A 16,387-nucleotide genomic window follows, 5' to 3' on the forward strand; every position below is an offset into this window, starting at 1 on the left:
TACGTGACGTGGGTGCCCTAACTTTTCCTACCGCGAAACAATATATTTAACCTAAATTGCAAAGTAAACCGTCAGATTGTATCGGTAATCCGCAACAAAAGGGTCCAATCAGTCGATAATCCCTTGCGTAATTGTTTGATTAAAAATATTCGCGGGGGAAACTCTGCTTTTTTATAAATATTGGGTCACATTGGGGCTTAGATGCTTGTTAATAAAAGGATAAGTGATACGTTTAGGTACTACATAGACGACATGTTTTTAAATAATTCAAAGCTATCTGTTTTACGGAAGATGATAAGGTTATTGATTAATGCAATTGACGTTAGCGTGGTTATTCGGTTAAATAATGATTGTTTTTAAATTCCACAGAAACAAGTTTCGCGTTCAAAAGTATAGAACTGAAAGATCCGACAATATAATTAATATCTAGTTTGAAATTCACGACAAGGTTATTTATTAACATCTTTTTTTACAATCATAGCGTTATTATAATATAATATTATAACATTGTTACAAAAATAATTAGTATTGAAACTTAATATCCGTGAGTCAATTTAATGCAATTGAAAAAAACCGTCCAACGTTGAATATTTAATTTCACGTTCCACGTACGTTTCGTGTAATAAAATATCAATGTAAAAAATATATAATATGGATCCTTCAAATAAGGTTGAATTATTTTCCGGCGAAAATTGAATTTGATTCCAAAATGAAGAAGACGTTCAATATTTTGTAACCGGGTCAATTCGATTTCAAATTAGGTACTGCCCTATTCCTGTTACATATGATGCAATTTCAGAACGGAGATAATAAAATTTTACTGGCATATTTTTCACCTTGAATATAAGTGAAATGTCTACTAATAATCTTCATTTGGTATAGAGGTCATCATCAGTATTCAATGTTTACAATATAAAAATATCTTCAGTATTAGTCGGTTTGTAGTATTCTAACCAGGAAGAAATAATATGCATCGTAAATGATAGTAACCCTATTCAATAACCCAGTCTGGTGCTAAAGGGGATAACGGTGATTAACGAATATTATCTCGAGTCGAACATCTCTGATAAAGGTGAATCAAAAAGGCTGACATCAAAAAGAGAATAGTAATTGTAAAAAAACGCTGTTCATCTAGTCATTTGGTTGTTTTACTTAGAAAATTTCACGGGAGTAATTAAGTGCATTTTTATAAATATTGGGATGCTCTTATCGAATTATGACTTTGCCACCTCGTAATTTCCGTATATTTGTCGTGCTCCTGAGCCTGAACCACTCAAGTAACGTAAAAATTCATTTGGTTACAAATTATAGGAATTTTCTCTAATTTGTTTTACTACGTAACTTGTTTTATTATTAAGTACACCAGAAAAGAGTTATGTATTTATTTTTTGGCTTTTTAGCCAATGACGACGCGAGCGGAAAAATCTGAGGTGACAAATGAAAATTCAAAAATAGCATACTAAAATACATAAAATGCAACGTATAAAAACTCCCACGAAACTATCTGAGTACACTCCTTTTTTGACACAGTCACAATGACTGATACTTTATGTAAAAACTGTAAACATACCAAATTGACTAAATTGAGCAAATTGAAAGAAATCATCGGAATACAAGGGAAAGACAGAAAATAGGTAGTATTTAAATTAGAAATACAATCATTATCGTTTATAATTGTATATTCTTTCAATAATTTCAATTCTAATATTTAGTTTATAATTCAATTAATGATTCGAAAGAAGGTCCGCGTGAAATTCTTCATGAACAAAGCGTCATTTTTTTTTATCTCAATGCTCCAACGACAATCTGTTTCAGATACGACAGCACACGGTGAATACAACGAATTGTATACGTACAATAATTTATATATAAGTACAAATCAAGAAATACACAAGTTATCTACTGACACAGGCACTGACTAGAGACGTTATCAAAATAAGTCAAATACTTGCAATATTTCCATGGTCACTTTATATTAATTTGTAGAGAAAACTAATCTTTTCCAACATGGATATATTTAAATTTTCTGGAAATATTTATTCAAATGGGTCAACATTTCATGCGTTATCCTAATATTATGTAGATTCTCAGCAACCCACTGGGTTGGGCCGGGTCTACTACGGTAATTAATAAAAATGTTAAGAGATACTTGATAAAGCAAGTCTGGTTTTAATTAAGCACGGCTTAATTATTATAATAATTTCAAGCACCGGTTAAATCAGCTATGGTAGGTATTTCCCTTGCGGCGTTATATTCTTATCAGCGAATTGAAGGTTCGCAGATTTGATTGCCCGTTTTACCCTCATTGTTAGGCACGTCGCTTCCCAAAACTGTGGTTGGACATAATATATTGCGTGCCAAATACGCTCCACGCATAGAGAATCCGCATAAACTAATATAGTTCCATATTTCCTATAATATGTGTATACATATTACATTTTGACTACCTAAGTGATAGTTATAAGCGAAGAATTTTCATTATGTCAAGCCTCAACGCCAAGCGTTACGTAGGTTCGCGGAAAATTGATCGCAGACGAAAAACAATGTTTATTGTTCTATATTTTTAATTCTAGTTTTTTAGCATTCATTTCGCTTGGCTATTATTAAGTATGGTTGCTGTATTATTCAGGAATAGATTAGGATCTGAAGTAGACAGAAAATGGAAGGGGTCAATATGTGTTTATTGATTTTGTAACATCGTCGTAATTATTTTTTTAATCCCTGAACATATAATGTACTTTCGCCAAATCACGTACCTTGGGACTGCGATTTTATTTTAAATTTTGACTGGTACAAATTCGTGCTGTCGGGGATTTTAAGAATATAATTAAAATATATTTATATAATATATCAGTAAAACACATAGTTTTGAGTAAACAGTAAAGTAATGTCGCCATCTTCATCTGATGAAACATATAAACTATAAAGGGTCATCGATTTCAGACCTCATCCAAAACCAATATATCAAGTTCTTCTTCGGGGAAATTTCCACTCTGATTTTACCTACATTATTGAAAAACATATGTGAATCGTTGACGGCAATTATATGTACCAACCATTAAAATATTGATGTCTCTGTAGTATTTATTTTAACTGTACAGAAAATTAATAAATATTCTTTCATAGTATGTAGCACGATTTTAACTCATCAAATTTTTCTGACAACTGAATTACAACGTCCTGACTCCCATTGTGGTATTTTGATCAACTACAAATTACAGTGCTGCAAATACGTGCAAAATGCGTCTATACAAATAACGTTAAGGATAACATAAGAACAATCGTATAATACTTAATTTAATAGGATGTCTTTAGACGTGGTACTTTGTTGTACCGCCAGGGAGTAATTGTGTTTTAATGTGAAATTTTCTGCAGCAATCAACTGTCTGAAAGAACTACGAATACAACGAATTTTAAACATAAAACTGCAGTAAATTTTGGATTAACATGGATGAAAAAAATAAAAAAAATCAATGCTCTAATAACATGAGAATTAATCATCACAAGTGTCACAATCATTAATGATTTTACATAGACACTTCACAAGTCACAGTTAAATATATAATAAAACAAATACCATATAATAATACAACAAATACGTAAATTAATTTGTCTATAAATATTTAGTTTCCTTTATAATATGTAGTCTAACGTAATTTAGCTCACATAAAGAGAGTAGGTACTTAATCGTAGTTTAATTCACATTAAAGTTAATCGATTTAATTTGTAAGTACACGTGAAGTTTTATTAAAGACGACGATATACATATGAGACTATGTATATCAATGTTCTTAAATATTTTTTTAATATTGTTAGTTTTCTATAATTTAAACACATTAGGTACCTACGTAATTTACGATTCACTTATACAAATATAATGCCTATGACTCAATGTGAAGAAGAAATATTGTAAAGTTATGGTAACAAACGAAATGCACGTTTGGAGTTTTTTTATTAGGTTAGAAAAAAGTTAATTTTCGTTTCGAAAGACCGTTTTGCAAACTTGGCATTCATGGCTGCCAACCTTAATGAGATAATTACCGAAACATTAATCTACTTCCAGGCAGAAACCGACCCTTATACCTACCTTCACAGTAGCTAATATTTGCCGTTTTTATCTTTCCCTTAAAATTCTATTCGTATTGTACAAGCTTTTAGCGCTTTTAAAAATAGACGCCCGCTAAATACTCCACTGAAAAGCATTCCATAAATGATGGACGAGCTTAGGAAAATATGTTGAATTCTTCCCGAAGTGAGCCTCGCTTGAATTTCACAGGAAATTAGTAAAACAGGTAAATTCAAAATTCATATTATTTACCTAACAAAAACGTTGTTAGCCAATTCTTAACGTTACATAAGATACTTCATCGTATATATATGTATATATAAAAAAATAGATATCGTTAATTAGAAATTTAACCACTTATCGTAAAACTAATAAGCAATGGGAAATTTTATTAGCACGTAAAATAAGACATACGTAAAGCGAGTTTTGTTAGGTAGAGTTACGAGTAACATAATACATCGCTATTGGATAAGGAAAAAACGTCAATACGAGACTTTGCTGCCTTTCCTTCCAATATCCTCATTTATATATATATATATATATTAAGTAATTTTTACCGCTAAGCTAGGTACTAACAATATAAAATAATGTATTTAATATAATTAAGAAATACCTTTTGGAAAATAATGATGACATGGTTGGACAAAAGTGGCATTAAATCTTTAAGACGTGTGTTGCATAAAATCTGATTAACTGCGGTAGGTAATTAAATATGATTTACAAGAGTGATGCTGACGAAACATACAGACCAATTAAAAAAATATAACTGATATGGTGACTGAATGATACCTACGGAGGGCCGGAGGTAATGTAGTACAGGAAAAAATCTTTTTCCTGCAGTGGTCGAAAAAAGATTTTTGTTAATATAATAAATGTTTATGTTAAGTATTGTATTCCTACCTTCATGGTCTCTGAGAATATCCGCCTTGCAACTCCCCCCAGTACATGTTGCCACCTGAACATCTCTGCCAGGACATGAGAGATCACTTCCACCGCTTCCTAAGCACTGCCGTCTCCTAGATTGCTTGCAGTCTCTACCGCAGCGAGACCAGTCTGACCATGGACTCCATCGTCCGCTTACACCTATGGATAAGTAAATATTTTCAAATCACACGTCGTGAACATATAACATCTTCGAGTAGATACACCATGGTTATATATAGACTTCTTTCGTATTGATAAGAAAGGAGTGTCCTTTAACAATGCTGACCCAGATAATACAATTATTGTTGAAAGAAAAAATATTATAATATTTAAAACACCTCCAAGAGAACCTGTTTTATGTATATTTCATAATTTATTTTTCTCTTACTATTTTTTTTTATAGTGTCTTAATGATAAAGAATATATCTTGAGATCAATACATAAACCATCACAAAACTGATGAGGACATCATGGAAAATAATATAACAAAATAAATTGAAATTTCTTCCAAAATTACGAGTCAATTCTAAGCTCCAATAAAAAGTTTTACCGAATATAATATTTCATAAAATATTTTTGATGTGTGTATAAGTATAATGAGCGTGTTGATAAAAAAAAGTAATTTGGACATGTGTAGTAACACTAGTAACCACGTAGGTAACAACACTTTATTTAGCAATACATATTAATTATATGGTTTCATTCTAAATCGTAGATTAATAAATATGACAATAATAATACATTGTTATATCAAACTATTTTATTATATTCATATTATGAGAAAATATAAGACTTTAGAAAGACTTAAATTAATATATTATTATGAAGCTCTAAACTTATCCCAAATTCAACATCTTCCGACCTATTTTGAGAATATAATCCGTTAACAATTTGAATAGCTATAAGTATTGTCTGTGAAATTTAATGGTGTATGATGAATAGCTAAACAGCTTAACTGTGGAGAATCGATAAGGAGCTACTCGGCGGTATAGTTTTTTCTACTTTACTTACCCAAAAGTGATTCAGTTTTATCGAAAGTCATAGTGTTGACAAAGATCCCATCTGTTTTTCCTTTGTGAGCATTAAAAGTAAAACGAACCTATTAGTAATATCATTATCGAAAAGCAAGTACCAAAGTATAAAAGTTGTTAAAGGTTGGTAAAATTTGGTAACTCAAAACAAAAGTTGGAAATTGTTGAAGTTATTCTCTTGTTCATTAAAGTAGCAAGGTTTTAAAAGATAAAAATAAAAACAACTTTACTAAAGCATAAACAAGAAAGTTTCACAATTTTTAGGTGATATCATAAATGAACGCGGGGACATGTTTGGCAAAATTCTTTCTCGTGCAATCAAATCCACATTTCTTGGAACATTTCCAGATAAACTTTTACTGAGAAACACACGTTAAATTTATTTTGTAATGGTAATAAAATATGTCCCATAATTGCAACACTCTTTATAAAAAAAATCACTGTCACCTTTTTGGCAAAACCACAACTACTATAATAGTAATTACAATTAAAATAGCTTACAATCATAAATGTGGGGATATCATTTACATGTTTATTTTATAAGATAAAAACATTTCCTTAATTATTATATTTATCTCTCATGTATTCGTATGAAACATGGTCTTTTAATGTAAGAAAAATTCAAAAAATACACAACGTAAGTATGAAAAGGTGCACGTTGGGCATAAAGCAGTAATACCACAAAAGACACCAATGGATAAAGAGCAAACGAGAGTAAGTGGTGTAATAGAAGTTTTCACGCAAATAATACAGCAATGGGATGGACATGTCCGTCGGCGAATGGGCGAGTGGCACTTGACAAATGCCGTCATACAGTGGTACCTAATAAGGATTAAACGATCACAGGAAAATCATAAGCCCCGCTAGATAGGCGAACTCATCAAGTTTGGTGGATAGAAGTGACAGCGAAGAACTAAGGACTGAGAAGAGTTGAAGAAACTACGGGAGGCAGTGGATCCCCGGCTGGTGATTATCATAATTCTACTTATATCAAGTGTGAACGTGTTGCACTTATTATGCCATATTATTAATCTATTTCCAAGTAGCTCAGCCATGTACAGCACCTAATTGAATTACGTATTATAAAGCAAATTATTATAATACACTTTTTATTACCTGTATGACAGGGTAAACAGTCTTGTGATCGCTGCATAGCCGGCCCAACGCAGGCTTGGCCACCATTTAATGGTTGAGGATTGGTACAAGATCTTGTTCTTCTTTGGCCCTGTCCGGCCTCTCCAGGGCATCTGCATTCAGACCACTGGGACCATGTTGTCCAACCCCCATTCACTAAAATAAAGATAATAATATGTACCCATATAATCATCGTTACAAAACTATAATATTATTTATACTTATATTAACAGTAATAAATAATATATTATACAATCTAAATGTAAAGTAATTTACCATAAACTGTGAGCAAAGCAGGATCTGATGTCCGTTTCCCTGCTACGTTCTCAGCGACGCAGGTGTAGTTTGCCATGTCCTGTAAAAAGTACAGTTATAATTTTTGGGACACTGTGTTTTATATATATGTATTAATAAACTTTTGATACAACTAAATATTATAGATTATTTTGAATTATGTTAGATAACAATAAACAGTGGGTACGGAGACATGAAATCAAGTATGTAAATATTTAGGTCATTTTAAATCGCATAACATAGTGGGTACGTAAAAATCAGTACATTCATATTTAAAAATATTATAATACAGGCGGCCCTCAACTTTCGTACGTTCTACTTTCGTACAATTCGATATTTCGTACATTTTAGATTTTTGTTGATAACGCAAAAACTGTACACTTCCATGCAGTTGCTCCTCTCTCCTCCGCCCCTCGTCACCTACTCAAATACATACGTAAATGGGTGGTATTCAAATAACTCTTGACAAGTTTATAAAGAAAACATCTGAATGTTGAGGCTATACTTCAGCTAGGGCACGGTCTAAAACGATCGTGCAAAGATTGTGCAAATGACGCGTGCAGAACAAAACATAATTTGTCATAAAAATTCAACATGCGTCCATTTATTATTATGTTTATTGTTGTATTAGTAATAATAATAATATATCCATTGGCATGTTTTCTTTTTCAAGTAAATGGGTAACGTTTTTTTAGTGATCTTTACACGATTTAATAATTAATTCCCCCGACGCCATCACAAAACAAATTGACGTGTTCACAGCTCGACTATCGTTCTCCGATTGGCAGCGAGTCCGAAATTTCGTCGCACCTATAGTTGGAAATTATTTGCCGTTTCACTGAAGTATGCTCTTAATACGCCTCGTTTACTTTATTATAGATACCCATTAATAAATAAATATTTTAAAGTACATTTTTCGGTGTTTTTTTTTACATAGCTCTACTTTCATACATTCAACATTCGTACACATTTTGAGGAATCAATTACGTAAGAAAGTCGAGGCCCGCCAGTACATTGATCATGTTTTTGGTGGATTATTGGAAAAGTATCCATTTCTGGAAGCGTGGGTTGTCCTTACGGTTAGATAAATTTACATGTTGTTTTTTTTAGTCCAGAGCAAGGAATCAACGATTAGGGACGTAAAAAAAGAATCGATACCTACGCTTTCTTTCGGTATGACGTCTCTACCTATGATCAATTATTATAAAAGTCAGTTAGTTAATAATATTATAGCCTCCAATCTATAGACGCCAATATGATCCACATAGGGTCGAGAAATGTAATATAAAATTTATCTACCTGTAACATTGCTTGTGAGACTAATAGATGTCCCTCAGCTGAAACCACGATGGTAGATGTGGATGCTGAAGACGTCTGAAGCAGCGCTCCATTCCTCAACCAAGTTATTTGAGCTGGAGGAGCGCCGGCAGGTGGAAGACAGCGAATGACAGTCTGACCATATTTCTCAACATTAGTTGCTACAGGAGGTGACACGAACTGCTTGCGAATATCTGTAAAAAAAAATACAATATTGATATAAAAAAAAATTAAAGAAACATTTTGCATTATGTAATACATAACATGTATTAGTAGAAAATTTAAGTGGTGCCACTGAGATACAGAACAAGTATCAAACTCTTTTAAAGAAGTTTTTGATAAAACTAATCAGAATCATTACTTATAATTTTAGATGAACGAACGCATATAATTATCACGAATAACAGTAGATAGGTACGCACATAGTGCTGATAGTTACCTTCACTTTCTATAAAAATTGAACTCACTCAATCTTTATTAATTCAAGATTTTTGGCCGATTCGCATTTCGATAATCACTTATCATTTTATCATTTTCCGTGTCTGAAAAATTATTCAATACAGTTCACTGTGTAACCAACCATTTTCATGTATGTTAAGTGTATTTTTGTTTAGACGGTACCACAGCTTGGGGTGAACTGTGATACACACAAATTACACGTAACCATCATTTCCATATTGGACAACAATCGTTTAAATCTGACACGAACGAAAATCATGTAAAAATTCTACGAATTGATTTTATACTCAAATAAAATATAGGCATTAATTAGTCAGGTTGTTTTGTCCGTATAAATTCTTATATACCCACTGATTGGTCGTTATAAGATCTATATGTTTAGATGTTTTACGTGTATAACTCGTAACACCGCATATTATGTATACAAATGTAACTACATTTAAATTCAATAATCGGCGTTGATAAAATAAACTACCTTGTTATTATATGTAACGATGTGTTTTATTAGTATTAGTTTATACATATACTGAAGTGATTAACAACATAATGCGGATGTTAAAGTCTTAGATCCAATTAAGAAATGTGCACGTTAAAGGTAAGATGGTAAGAATGTTGTTCAAGTAATTTAACTCGTCGAATACATTACCTATATCAGGATTAGTATTTAAGAGGAGATGCACAGCAACGTGAAATGTTTTAGCATAAATCACAAGAAGCATTTATACCGTCTACATACAGTTTACGGACATTATGGTCTCGGATTCGGTTGCTTTGCCTCAATAGTAGTACACACAGCATTGCTGAATACACCGTTTAATGGAACCGCATAGAAACTCAAACAAACACCATTGAAGAGCCTAAGTTTGCCTCTTCAATAGAAGTAAAGTTGCCGAAGCGCGTATTCGGTACTCGGTAAATACTTCAGGTGTAATTATGGAAATGCTATCAGTTTCGGCTTCGCTATTCCGGCTAAGGAGTAGTTAGTTACATGCCCGATGGAAAATACCTGTTCTTTTATTTGCGCGACGCAAGTTTCGATTCAACCGCAAAGCCTTTAAACCAAGTATATGTACGCTTGGTTAAATTTATTTGAATTGCAAACGCATCTACATAATAATAAGTAGGCATCGGTTAGGAAGTTAGGGGGTTTACGCGTATGTATTTAGGGGCTCTCTTGAGTTGCCGGGTGGGTTAAATTAACGACTAACTTATTTGCGAACTTGAGTATGTTTATCTTGAACTATGGTTGAGGTGTTCTGAAGTTATTATGAAAGGTAACCACGTGTTGGATTTCAATCCAATATTGATTAGAAATTTAGAATAGTGACCAATTTTCGTTGAACCTAGCCATCAACGACTAACCAATGGTGAACGGAAGATTCTTGACACTAATATTGCGGATAGAAAATTCCGTGCATGAGAATTCCGGATTAAGAAAACCCCGGACGTAGAAAATTCTAAAATAATAATATAATGATTTGGGTAGCGGAGAGATATTATCTATACTACAAATATATAATAATATATTAACGTGAAATCTATTATAATATTTAGTATTACATAATGTGGATTAAGTACAATGTAATTTAGCTTTTTTATCCGAAGAGTGTAATGCTTTTAAAGACCTCGATAGGCAGAATACGAATGTTACAATTTAATACATTTGTGTTTTAAATAATTAGTACGTAGGTAACAAAGAACATTAAAAAAATATAATTATGTTTTAATTCAAACATAAATTTATAATATAAATAATTACAAGATAAAAAGAACTTTTTATATACAACATTTTTAAATTATCTGTTGAACCATATTATAAACTTGACTTGACTAGCTTAAACGATCAAAAAAATTTGTACTTGATAGAAATAATACTGAAATGTCATTTTGACATTTCATATTGATTTCCATAGTAACGCACATATATATTAATAATTTAGTTGCTAGGACCCCAGACCCCTAGCAACCAATAATAGTGGATTGGATTACAGATTTCTTCCGAAATAACTTTTCATACAAAACAGAATTAACTTAAAATGAATTCAATTCTACTTAGAGATGGCTAAAAATATTTAAAAAATGCGTTGGCATCGTGTTCTGATATATTCTAAGAGTTTCAAATGTCTAGCTAGTCGGGGATTTAGTTGAAAATCGATTGCAAGATTTGTACTGGATAAACAACCACCGGACAAATAAGAATACGACATAATAAAAACGTTGTAATAAAGCTATAACTGAATCTCCGGTCGTTGCACATAATATGAATACATTTTATTATTAATAAAATTTAATTTAATAAATTCCATTTATTCTATAAAACCAAAATATGTTGTATGAATTAAAATCCATAATATTATGGCCACAATATAGAGAAGCGCAATTTTCAATTTAATATCAATTCTATTGTATCCATTAGAGTTAGTAGGTATAGTTCTACCTTCATTCATACAATATTTTAAGTGGGTAGGTACCTAAATCCCATAAATTTTACAATTGTTAACCCAAAATAATAAGTTCAAACATAAACCAGTTAAATTAACTTATTTGATTTACTGCCAGTGAGATTTGAAATAAGCTCAGCCTCGGTTTATCAAAATGTCCCTGTATACAGCTGAATCACGTTGTTTTCCGGTAAACCATAGTTTCGATTGTAGCAGAGACATGTTTAGAAAGCCGGGATGAAAATTTCACGTCCGAAAGGAATTAGTCACGCCGTGTGGAAACAAAAGCCTAATTCCTAAATGTTTAAGTTATTTACGATGACTTGAATTAGGAGAAAGCTTTTGGTAAATTTTGAAATATGTAGGCTCGATAATGTTGTGATAATTTTATCAAAATTAAATCGTTCTAATGTCTAGGGATGTGTTATTATCCAAAGTAAAAGTATTGATATTTTATATCGTATTGAATGAAAGTATTCATAATCAATATCGTATGGATACACATTGCAAATTCTTAGGATTTTGGTCTCGAGAAATATTCGACAAATTCGTATCGTATCAGAACAAAATTATCGATAGATATCGAAATAGGTATCAGTCAAAAAGTATGTATTGATGATAGTGATGATTTAGACAGGGAGGTACTTTTTTACTTACTGCACTTTTTTGACATCTCATCCCAAACACAATAAAAGGGTCAACATTAGTTTCAGTGTGTATCAACAATTCTTCATCTTGTGTTAAGAGTATAATTTATGTGTTATAATAATAATAAAACATATTGCCGTAAGTTTTGTGTGAATCAAATTTTATGTTTAAATCAAAGTAATACACTACACGTGGCCTTTGGTTAATCTAGTATGTCATATTATGATAAATGGAACATTGGGAAATATGACATAGTTAGGTTGGTATACTGTTTCACTAAATGAACTCTGTAATTTGGAGAATCAAAACGACACTAATTTTATTTATTTTACATATTTATTATAATAATATATAAAGTTCATAACATGACATGAAAATAACAAAAAAAAGTAAGATTAATAATTATACGGAAGTAACTACACAGAATGACCAAGTAAAGTAGACCATATTTTAATAATTTATGAAACAACGTCCATCTTAACTCATTCTCACGCAGATCGAATATACCAATATCCGAAACAATTTTATTGTTATGATATTATAATTATAATATTATGATGTTATATTAAATCTACCATTGTAGCTTATTTTCTCAGTTTACGTTTAGTTTCTCAGTTAAGACCAGTTATATTGTAACGTTTTTACATATATAAATAGAGTAAAATATAATTCTGTAAAAAGAACAAAAAATACAAATGTCATAACAGATGACTATTCAAAAAGTTACGCTACAAAATGTAGTTCTTTTTAATAATTAACTAACGTTTATTTTATAATTTTGAGCATGACTGCAAAATATCATTTCTACGAATGAATATCTCAAAGATTTCTTTATTATTATTATTAAAAAAAGATTGTCTATTTTAAAAATGAAATAATGAGCACAATAATATTGTATTGTAATAGAATTTATGTTGGTTATAAAATGATTACACACAATTTAACAATGTCAATGGCAACGCCTTTTTTCTAATAAATCGTAAAAAATAAATCAATTTAACGCCCTAAATATACGAGTTGAGCACCATTATTTGTTCCCAATTATACGCATTGATGAAAAAAGCACTTTGCTCTATTGATTGGAGAGATAAAAAGCGCTTGGAAATGGGTAAAAGCTCTGGTGAAAAAGTCTAATAGATTAATTTTGGGTACTTTCAAGTATCACTTTGAAGGGTAGTTGAGATTGTAAGCCGTGCCGTCATGTTTTAAAAATGAAAAATAACCATAAAGATATCAACGTAAATTATATGGATTGATTTCAGTTTTGTACTTTTCTATTTGGGTCGTTATTTCGCCTTTTGGTATCTTTAGACACTATATTCTCACCAATGTCAAACATAATACAACTAAACAGAAATCTCAGTTGTACGTATGCCATTGTATTTACCAAAACTTAAATCTATTATTTTAATTTTAATTCAAATTCCATCAATTATTACCAATTAATTTTGTAAACAAACAAAAAGGGCTTTTTTATTATTATTTTTTAATTCTGTATTTTCTGTGAATAGATACTACAATCTTAATTCTGCCCAGACTGAAATAAAACCGTATTCGCAAGTCGCAACTCACGGCTTAGATAAGCGGGTACTACCTGAATAATATCATTACGTTGTTTCAAAATTATAAAAATGGTAGACATTAATTTTACTGTCGGAAATCGAAAAAAAATACAAATACGGTAGTTATTAAGAAAAATCTCTAAGGATGGTATTTGCGTCTGTGGCTAGAAGGGCCAATACACACGGTGTCGCAAAACGACGCCGACGGCGGCGTGTCAAAGCAGGTCTTCTTTAATTGCAAATATTATATCCAATTGAAATCAAGTAAAAACCAGTTTGCGTAAATTTTCTGCAAATTTCATCGCTGTGTGTCTTAGCCGTAAGTAGCATAAGTCTACGTATTCGAATAACACTCGATCCAAGAATATTTTAATAAGTATCTTGATATTTTGGACAATATAAGTATTTAAATAAAGTGTTCGGTACTATTTGATATCTTATAAAACGAAATAAAGCGTTATTCTCACGAAGAAGTTTAAAATAATATCTACTATTTTATGATATAAAACATTTTATGTGGTCATTAACGTGTTTCTATGACAAGAAACGAATAATTACGCGCATATAGTTAGATCTTTAACATACTTACCCCAAATTCGTATTTTGTACATTATTCAAAGTGTTCAATTAAAAAATTATATGAAATTACAATGGTCAAGTGATTGATGAAGCCAATCAAAATATCACAATTCACAAAAACTATATACTCGGTATATTGTGTTTAATCAATAATGTTTTACTTCAATTAAATCAATCCAATATTTACTCGTCGTATATTAAAGCGAAGAAACTAAAATAAAGATTTGACATTTCGGTTTCACTATAATTTATTACATTCGTAGCGAAAAGTTCAATGTAGCTAATACTTCAAGGACTATTTATTACCCTTTGAACCACCTCCCAACGTTCATTTACTGAACACGGCAGCGTAGGTTTAATTTATCCGAACAATTAAACTGACAGGGGGTAACATTTTTTTAGATTAAACCGCGACATTCGCTACCAATTCCGACGTATTTAGTATCCGCTGAAACGAGTTTTTATTATTTTATGATCAGCTTAAAATAATCATGACCGAAATTTTATTAATTAGCGCTTTTATCAAATTGTAGGCACGATTTAAATCATTATCGATAACCGATAACCAAAACGTTCTATACTACACTATATGATATTATAACCAAAATAAATGTAAGTATACGAACTTTTAAACCACAAAACTTGACGGTGATACCAGAACGTTTTTTTAATTGTTACAAAAAACCTTGTCAATGTAATTATTGAGATAGTTAAAATTAAACTTTCTATTATCGGTCATCATGTTTACAATATCTTATGGTTAAAAGGTGAGTTTTAATAAAACAATGATAATATTAGAAAAAATAGCATTCTGTAGGTACGTTGGCGTATTAAAAATGGCGACTATAATCAGTATAAACAAAATGATATGTTCTTTTGTCCCATTTAAATAATAAGTTGATGTCATGAAATGAAGCAACTCATAATAATTCCAAACCACAGAAAACTAAATTCTCATGATAAACAAAATAATATAGGGAATAATAAATATGATGTAGTAATAAGATAGGTTCCTTTAACGAATTCACATTTTATAACGTTTTTTTCTGTAAGTTTATTTTTGACTTTTTCTTCTCTCGTTTCTTCTTCTTTCTCGAAATCTTTTTAATGTTTTTAATTTAAATTATCAATACATTGTCTCAAATTGCAAGCTTCATATTTTTTTATAGATTCCTCTGGTAGGCGGAGCACCCACCGTAAAAGTATGTATTTTATTGTTGACTAATATTTATACAAATTGTGAAATAAACGCTATTTCTAAAATAGAAATTGTCATTAATTGCACGCATTTCTCATTTTATTTATTAAAAACAAAAAACGTATTCTACGGATGATGGCTCCATTAAAACTGTGTACTTATATTTTTTTTAAACGTCATATATTTACATAATAGATTATAATAAATAACATCACAACTTTGAGCTTAGCTTTTGACGTTAAACTTGACTGGGGCTTATCTTTCGTGTCGCCTCCGTACGTTTCCCTACAAAATAATTTTACGGCCGTTACAGCTATTTTGTCTTTTTCTCGAAAGCCCGAGGAGTTATAATTACAAGATTATGACTAATGATGATGTGCACGACGTTCTCCATCCGCCAAGACCAAAGCGGTCCATTAAAGCATGCAGCACGATTTCAATTTTAAGTCTTCACGAGCGCTTTCCTCCCTCCCGACGTTAATATTGTCAGTCAATTGTGGGCATTTGGAGTTCTCTCACGACATTACGCGTAATTTGGTACCTACCCCAGTTTTTTTTTTCGTTTTAATATGTGCATGAATCTTCATAACGAAGGATTTGATCGCAGTTAAAATTCTAAGAGTGAAGAGGTAGGTATATCCAATATATTATTATATTTTATTGGCATAGTTTATATCCAAGTATAGTTTATAGTAGTAGGTACCATCCAAAATTTTGAGGCATACCCAATATTT

The 16,387-nt window shown here is 31.1% G+C and overlaps 1 protein-coding gene across 1 annotated transcript in view; it reads right to left on the reverse strand.

The window, feature by feature from the left end:
- The window catches only part of LOC147068089 (netrin receptor UNC5C-like), a 65,854-nt gene that overhangs the window by 29,552 nt on the left and 19,915 nt on the right, over positions 1-16,387 (reverse strand). The window contains exons 6-9 of the mRNA XM_085952588.1: positions 8,749-8,960; positions 7,432-7,510; positions 7,138-7,311; positions 4,967-5,149 (exon numbers count right to left, since the gene is read on the reverse strand). Of these exons, the coding sequence (XP_085808714.1) occupies positions 4,967-5,149; positions 7,138-7,311; positions 7,432-7,510; positions 8,749-8,960 (648 nt within the window). The remainder of the gene's footprint in view (positions 1-4,966; positions 5,150-7,137; positions 7,312-7,431; positions 7,511-8,748; positions 8,961-16,387) is intronic.

This window comes from Rhyacophila brunnea, unplaced genomic scaffold (genome assembly GCF_057557595.1).
Source record: "Rhyacophila brunnea isolate RB1 unplaced genomic scaffold, BYU_Rbru_1.0 scaffold_3, whole genome shotgun sequence".
Classification (NCBI taxonomy): Eukaryota; Metazoa; Arthropoda; class Insecta; order Trichoptera; family Rhyacophilidae; genus Rhyacophila; species Rhyacophila brunnea.